Source organism: Hippocampus comes, unplaced genomic scaffold (assembly GCF_001891065.2).
Source record: "Hippocampus comes isolate QL1 unplaced genomic scaffold, H_comes_QL1_v1.1 scaffold30, whole genome shotgun sequence".
In the NCBI taxonomy this organism is placed as follows: Eukaryota; Metazoa; Chordata; class Actinopteri; order Syngnathiformes; family Syngnathidae; genus Hippocampus; species Hippocampus comes.
The window spans coordinates 152893-161345 of record NW_017805705.1 but is presented as its reverse complement, the minus strand read 5'-3'; the positions used below and the strand labels follow the sequence as shown (position 1 = coordinate 161345).

At 45.3% G+C, this 8453-nt stretch overlaps 1 protein-coding gene and 1 long non-coding RNA gene across 3 annotated transcripts in view; one reads left to right on the top strand and one right to left on the bottom strand.

Moving 5' to 3' along the window:
* Positions 1-4395: 4395 nt before the first annotated feature.
* ctif (CBP80/20-dependent translation initiation factor) overlaps positions 4396-8453 on the bottom strand; it is a 39702-nt gene continuing 35644 nt past the window's right edge. For both annotated transcript variants that reach the window (XM_019882926.1, XM_019882927.1), the window contains 2 exons: positions 5092-5145; positions 4396-4915 (listed from right to left, as the gene is read on the bottom strand). In XM_019882926.1, the coding sequence (XP_019738485.1) occupies positions 4679-4915; positions 5092-5145 (291 nt within the window). In that variant the 3' untranslated portion in view covers positions 4396-4678. The remainder of the gene's footprint in view (positions 4916-5091; positions 5146-8453) is intronic.
* On the top strand, positions 4871-5866 carry LOC109523639 (uncharacterized). The gene is made up of 2 exons (XR_002169814.1): positions 4871-4947; positions 5098-5866. It is a non-coding gene; the product is annotated as an uncharacterized LOC109523639 (long non-coding RNA).

Sequence of the window (8453 nt, the reverse complement as noted above, 5' to 3'; positions counted from 1 at the left end):
GGCGGTCTTGCCCTCTCCTCACTCAGCGCCACATTCCATCTGTCGGCGTTGGCAGCGGCCGCGTGGAAAAACCAGCAGCCAGCCAAGCTAACGCTGGGGCGCGCGCGCTCGTGACCGATAGACGGCAACGTGTCATGTTTGTGATTCGGAAGCATGACTGAGATGAAACCAAGAGGGGCCATTTGAAGTCCAACCAAGAGATTAACGTTGCCATAAATTGGAATAATCAGATGGCCATTTTGAATGTTCTTCTGTGTCATTTCTTCCAAAATGGAGGAAGGCTGCTGCTACTCCGCTTCCCTCGCCGAACTACGGCGAGCTCCTTTCAGGCACGAAGAGCCAAATGATTTGGACTTTGGAGAGTTGACGTTCAACCGTCGCTCTTGAAAGGCCTCCGCATGGCGCGCGAGGCGTGCGCGATCGTTTTGGCTCCATTTAAAACTTGATTTATTGACTCAGGAGTTCCCGCGCCCCAAAAGGGCCGCCGGGACACTTCATTCAGGAAGCGTAAAGGTCGTGATATCATTTCCTGCACTGGCAGTCCAGGAAGCGGCGACACGGCTTTCCAGTTTCCGCTTGGGTTGATTTCAGCTTCTAAAAGTTTCACCTGAGCGACGTTCGGATCGTTGCCTCCCAACGATTTGTTTTGGCTCACCCCCCCCTCCCCCCAATCCTCTGCCATGTCATCTTTGACAAGAGTTGCGTTTGCTTGCGTTTACATGAGAGGATTGAGAAACGCTGGTGTGATGCACATAAAATAATGTTTTGTCGTCTCTTTGCGTGTCTTTTACTTCCTGCTCGTACCCACTGAACAGATTTTAGCGTTTTGCGAGAAAGCCGCGATCATAACGGTCTTGACGGCGGGTTGCGAATTGCGAACCGTTGCGACAATATCCCGCTGGCCAGGCTTTCCGTGCGTAGAATACACAGGTGGGTAACTTGTGGATGTTCCAAGTAGCGCGGCAGCGGCGGTCCAGAGGTCGAGCTGGAAGCGGCCGGGAGCCCACGGTTATTGATTTCTTTCCGAGAAGAGTGTTTTTTTTTTTTCCGCAGCGGGAGCATCTGGGGAGAAGATTCTTTGGCTTTTTAACTTGACTTTGTCTTCCGCAATGTGTGGCCTCCGCGACCTCCACGCAGAGTTATTTTTTTTCTTTCTTTCTCCACGCAGCGCACCGAATTGCACGCCTGAACAGGAGCGTGAGGACCTCAAGACCGCAGAACACCTCTTCAGAATCATTCCCAATCAATAAGGTTCTCGCACCGCGGAATCATCCGGAAGGAAACACGAGGTGATGAAATCGATTGGATTCTTTCAACCCTACAAGTTTAAAAAGGAGATTATTGAACGATCGGGACCTGCCGTGAAGGTTTTTTTTTGCCGTTCCCATTTGCGCGTCGTATCCCATATCCCCTTAAACCCAAAAAGGATTTTGCTTGGATAAGATAATCCCTCATGTTTGAAGGAGCTTTTGAGCGAAGCCTCGAGTCATATCTGCTGTCGTCCAGCCTTTGATCTCATTAACCTGCACATCATCAATCCGATAAGGATCTTGTACGACGCGGCACGATAATCTCGTGAAGTTTGAAGGAGCTTCTTTGAACGCCGACCTCCCGTCCCATCTCGACTTCGAATCGTCTCCCTTACCTGTGAGCTTCTTTGATCTCGCCAACCGACCGATGTCCCTTGAAAAGTCATTTGCGGCTTTCATTGACAGGAAACAAAACATTTGCAGGTTCTCTTGGACGCGAGAGCACCACCCAGAATCACAGGCACGCTTGCGGACTAGCCGAGCGTAACAAAATCCGGGGGCGCACGCGCGCCACCGAGTTACCGCTCCAAAGTTGTCGTGCGCCGAATGCGTGAGGCCGTAACGGCCGCGGCATATGTAAATGAGGCTTGCATTGTTAGCGCAACGGCCCCACCGCCGTGCCACGTTTGTCGCTAGCGACCCTGGAAACAATGTTCGCGTCTGCCTTTTCGTCTTCGTTGAACCACAAAAAGAAAAACAACTTTTTTTTTCTTCCTTGCAAAACATCTTTTTGTTCTGTTGTCTTTATTCCCCCCCCCCACAACTTCCAGAACACATCCGAGTGGAGCCTTGCCCCAAGCAATTAAGTTTTAATATTGATGACAATATGCAAAACAGGCTAGCGGGGGTCGAGGGGCTCTAACGGGCACAGACAAGGAGGGACTGAGCTGCGCCCCCCCCTTTTTTTTTTGTTTTGCATAAAAATTCGCATTGGTAACTCACCACAATAATCCCACCATTTACACACTCGGGATTACATCTGTTTCACAAGTCTTCACCCCCCCTCATATATATATATATATATATATATATATATGATCTTAACTTAAATAGAAAGCTAGAAATAAAACAAGATGGGAAAAAAAATGAGTTACAATCATCATGACATCATCATCCAAGCGATGATGTTTCTATTACACACGTTCTGAGTTCTTGATGCAAGACAGAGGAAATAATACCAAACCCCCCCCCCCCCAAAAAAAGTGCGCTGTTTGTCAGCACAAGCATGTCTACTGTGTTTGAGGGGTGCAAGGGTACTTGACGTCACATGCTAAGATATGGGCTAAATCTAGCTATAAGGCTGGATTGATTTGGCTTTCGGGCAACTCATCAGTTTTTACGTCGCTATAAGGCACTAAAAATAATGTTTAAAAAAAAAGAATAGGTCATTTGTCGGCCTAAAGTGGCGCAGAACTGCGACGCCTTCGTACCGTTACACCCCTTGTGCATCACCGTGTCCTCTTTCCGGCCTGACATCATTCGAAGGACAAACGCATTGCAAAAAAACAAAAACAAAAGAAAAACAAAGCTAAAATGTAGCGGCACCAATGTAAGTTTGGGGTTGTCATGCACAATGTATTAATTCTTCTTCCGACCTTGTTGAAAATACGTGTCGCTAGTCATGCTAAATTGTAGCCACCCTAAATTGTGACGTAAGACGGTGGCCGCGACCGCAGCATTTCACAAATGTCGGTCAAAGACCGACAGGTCCTTCGACGGATGCAATCCCTGAATTGTGTTTGTGTATTTTCAACCCCACCCATAAAAAAAAAAAAAAAAAAAAAAAAAAAAAACCAACATGCTAAATCCTGCTGGAAATCTTCTGGGCGTTTCCCCACATTTCTTTTGCTAACATCAACTGTTTGTTTTTTCTTTCTTTTAAATACTTGCAAATATACTGAACGCAGATTACAGAGAGCTCATTCACAGATGCTACATGACCGATTGCAGCGTACATTAGCGTCACATATACATCGAGAAGTTTTTTTTTCTTTTTTTGGGGCTATGTGGTCTTCATAATACACAGGCGAATAAATGTCATTATTCCTCAAACATAATAAAGTGATCAAATAGTGTCAATGTTGAACACACACCAGTTCACGGCAAAGGAGTAAAAATGTGAGCTACACTTCACATTTGCATTACATTTCCATTATTTCCCTTTTTTTTTTCTTTTTAGCTCCACAAAAACTTCCTTTCACCGCAGCAACGTTTTTTTTCTGTCCATCAGTTTTGTTTGTTTAAAGCAAACCACCTCGCAACAATGCAATCGACTCCAACGTGTGCAAGAAAGCCCAATGCGGGATCGCGTCCGTACATGGCGAAAATCCGCAAAACAAGTTTTTAGTGCCACACTGAAAAAAAAGAGGAAAAAAAAAATTGAAAAGGATTATAAGAGAAAAGTCGATGCTGATCTCGAACACAGCTGTGTCAATTTTCACCTTAACTTGTTGTGAACTGCAGCCCTATGACGACAATTTTCCTCATAAGTTCCTTCTCCTATGACAATTTTAATCCCGTAAAATGATTACTTTTGTAATTGACAACTGCGCAACTTTTTTTTTTTTTTTTTAATTCACCTAAGATGAAGACTTCAGCGGACCTTTCTCGTAACATTACAGTTGCTATCGTGACTCAACTTTTCGTTCTTTGAGTCTCCGATTTCCTGTCATATTAAAACTTGACAGTGTGGCACGAATGTTCCTTGTGAGAATAAGATATTAAAATCAAATGTCATAAATACAGATTAAAAATGAATGTGGCTCGGGGGACCAAAATAGGACGTTGAACAGCACTACGTGCTTTTTTTTTTGTTTAAATAATGAACCTCTAATGCTGATGACCCCCTTGGTTCCTCTTTTCGATATCGGCGAGCGGGATGCAGGGTTGCCGCGTGTGTGTATGGAAGTGTGTGTTGTGTGTGTTATGTGTGTGTGTCTCACGAGGGCTCAAGCCGCCATCTGCCACCCTACTCGAGCCAGCCTGATCCTTATCCCGAGCCCAGCCGGCCCGCTGTCTCGTCCCTACAAAAAAAGGCTTCCTGCTAAGGGAAGGAGACAAAGGGTGGGGTGGGGGGTTATGGGGGGCGTGACCTGGTGGGGGAGGGGGTGAAGGGGGGGGTCCCTGCGGAGAGGAGGGCAGACGGTGCAAACAGCCCGCCGTGTCTGCTCCCTGCCTCCATTTTCTGTCCGTTATCAGCCACGAGGGCGAGAGGATGCAAAGGGAGGAGGAGGGGACATATGACAATGAAGACAGCGCCCCCCCCATACATGTCTCTATTCCCATGGATAAGCTACTGCCGTACGACACTGCCCCTAGTGGCCCAAGCACCATCGTCTGCGCCCAGAGTCCGGGAAGACATGGCGAGTCTAGGCCGTGGCTGCGGCGGTGGTGGTGGTGAGTTTATGGATGGTGCGGTCGTAGTACTGCGTGGTGGGAGCTTCCAGGGGACTCCAGCAGTGCGCGTGGAGCTCCACCACCTCCATGAGGAGCGAGCGAGTCAGCGGCGACTCGGCCGGGCTCAGCATCTTGTCGCGCACGGCCACGAGCAGCTCCGTCATCATCTCGGGCAGCTGCTCCTCCAAGAGGTGCCCGGCGCTCTGCAGCTGCACGGGAGAAAGAGAAAAAAAAAATGCGGGTAAAGAAAATACTCTCTGTATGTTACATTATAAGCTACACAGGGACAGTGTGAAACAAAAATCCTCCCCTTTAAGGGGTCCCTGGACCCAAAGAGAAGCCTGGTTCAGTGTACTATGTAATTGAGTGTGTATTTGTCTGTTACCTCCAGGGAGCAGCACAGCACGGCGTCGTCCTTCACGTCTTTGGACTGCAGCAGCTACAGTGGGACAAGAACGGAAGCGGTGCCAATTTAGACCGAGGCAGATGCAAGCACGGCGACGTCCGGCGTAGTGACGAAGACGAGGAGGGAAGGAGGCGAGACGTAATTTTACAGCACCGTGTGTACCAAAGAAAAAAAAAAAACGAGATCAATTTCAAAGGCGTTTTACGTTTCTAGGAGTCCATGTCTATAAATCAAAATAGAGTGGAAAATGTTATTTCGGTTGATCAATGGAAAAAGCAAAACCTCGATCAGACAAATTCATGAAAGACAAACCAAACCGATTTCTGTCTTAAAAAAAACATTTATTTGTTCTTCACTGTGAGCATAATCATCATCGTTAGGTTGCCCTAAATTTCTTTCCTAAAAGCACTGACTTGTCCATTTCACGTCTGTTGGACTGGTTTTGGAAACTGTCCATATATGAACCGTTTTCAGCTATTTTCCGCCGAAAGACGTAGAAATATTCAGACTAAGAGAAACACAATACCGCGAACGTACTTCTATCACGAACTGTGACAGCGAACGTCCCTACAACGGGACACTCACGCTTCAATTTATGCGGACATGTCAACTTATGCCCATTCCAAACTTTGCAAATATTCAAATGCAAGACAAACGGCATAAGCTGAGACGTCCACATCAATTTGGATGAAATTTGACGGGAGTATTTTCTGCATGTCATGTCTGGGAAAACTTTTAAACTGGAAAAAAAAAACCAACACCTTGAAAAGAAAGAAAGAAAAAAAAGGCAATTATGTGGTAAGCGCAACGACATCTTGACTGTCATCTCCCGCCTTTCGACGTCACCTTCTCCGCACGCGCGGATGGACACTGTGACAGCGTGACGATCCCACGCGGGCGGGATCATCGCCTAATGAGTTCTCTGGGGGAATCTTGCGCAGACGTTCAACTCAGATCGTCATTGATCACAAATTCGTCTGTGAAACATTCCGAATGCCGTTCTTTCGTTTTATGGTTGGGAAAACAAACCAAGTTTCATAGCATCTTCTGACAAGCTGGGAGCCGTGCGCCTCCTCGTTTGTTATATAACCAAGCAAGGAAAACCTTGGGAATCTCTTGTGATTCCCGTTTAGTTTGTTATTTTTGTCTCCCAACCCCACCGCACCCCCTCGACAAATCCACCCCCTTGCATTTGATCAGAAAAATGAAAAGAGGACAGACGCACGTTTGACGAACAAATAACACGTCACGGATGGCTTTTGTCAAAGCATGCGGCGATTTCAAGCTGAGACGCAAAACGTTTCAGCGTTTGACTAACAACACGCACGCACGCGCACGGAACGCCGCGAGTTGGAAGACTTCAAATGGGCTTGCAATGGTTGCATAGCAACACTATTTCTGGCAATGGTAGCAGCGGTCCCGCCTCTTTCATCAAGTATTAGTCTACTCTACTCAAGCGTACCAAACTAAAAGCACACAATGGACACTTCATTAGGGACACAGCCACACCACCGAAAGCCATTCCTTCGTACCTTAAATGGGCCAAGGCTCAGCCCTGTTCTGCCTGTCACTAGACTCTGCGAGCAGAGATGGAAGAAGAAAGATATATATATTTATATATATATTTTATATATTTGTAATCAATACATTTATGACCAATTTGGTTAAATTGGATCATTTCTCACGTTTAGTGCGTGAGAAGGGCAAGAGGCCAATTTGTGTCGACTGCAACATAACACACTGAACGAGTACATAAAAAAAAAAAAAAAAACGCAGAGCGGGGAATAGATTCAGTCACTTGCTTTTTTTCTCATGAATTCACTGGATTTGTTATCAAAGATTTTAGAGGACAGGTGTTAAACTCAAGGCCCAGCTTCGGCCCGCCACGTCATTTTTTTTGTGGCCCACAAAAACAAATCATATGTGTCAATTTCCTTGATTCTTGCTAAAATCTGTACCCCAATGTCAAATTGTCTGGTGACAATGATGCGTCGATGGCGTGTCTGCCCGATACCGGGAGGCCACTCAAAATGGCACCTGGAAACTGACTGATGTATTTATTGACACTGGAAAAGTTTCAGGAACAAGAAAAGTCACAGAAAAGGCCTCGCTGGTGTACAGATACTTCACTGGGCTCCATGCACAACACCGGCATCAATAAAAGATGAGTTTTTCTGGAGAAACAAGTTTCCCGCAACAGGATATGCATCTAAAAAAGTAAAACAAATCCATTGTATGTTTTGTTCCGCCCCCCCCATCTCGCCTGCAAAACAACAAGCTATTCATCAATTAATCAAGCTTGTATTTAAACCGACCGCAAGAGGAAGTCGTTTCTGTGCCGTGTTTTTGCTGCGACAACACGCTGATACTTCATGAATAATTCAGAGACAAATATCCCTTTTCTCAGTCCTGTTCTCCTGTTTACCCTCCGAGGAAAAATGGCCACAGTTTAGCTGGGAAAAGTATTGCTCGGCTTTTCTTCAAACGTCAACCCAAAACTGACGATTCATCTTCTGAAGTCCGCATTTACACAAGACGCGAGTCAAATGACGCGCATGGTTTGCGGGGATTGCCATTGTATGTTAACCGGCATTTTTTCGGCTAAAACCCGCCTTACTATACATGGTTGTTTTTTGCGGCAAAAAATTTCATCCAAAAACGCCTTGCTATACATGGTTGTTTTTTTTTCGTCCAAAAACGCCTTACACATGGTCTTTTTTTTTCGGCTAAAAACACCTTACGATACATGGTCGTTTTTTCCGGCTAAAAACGGCTTACTACATGGTCGTTTTTTTTTCGGCTAAAAATTTCGTTCAAAAACGCCTTACTATACATGGTCGTTTTTTTCGGCTAAAAATGTCTTACGATACATGGTCGTTTTTTTCGGCTAAAAATGTCTTACGATACATGGTCGTTTTTTTCGGCTAAAAATGTCTTACGATACATGGTCGTTTTTTTCGGCTAAAAATGTCTTACGATACATGGTCGTTTTTTTCGGCTAAAAACGCCTTACTATACATTGTCGTTTTTTTCGGCGAAAAATTTCATCCAAAAACACCTTACTATACATGGTCATTTTTTTCAGCGAAAAACGCCTTACTATACATGGTCGTTTTTTTCGGCTAAAAACGCCTTGCTATACATGGTCATTTTTTTCGGCTAAAAACGCCTTACTATACATGGTCGTTTTTTTCGGCTAAAAACGCCTTGCTATACATGGTCATTTTTTTCGGCTAAAAACGCCTTACTATACATGGTCGTTTTTTTCGGCTAAAAACGCCTTGCTATACATGGTCATTTTTTTCGGCTAAAAACGCCTTACTATACATGGTCGTTTTTTT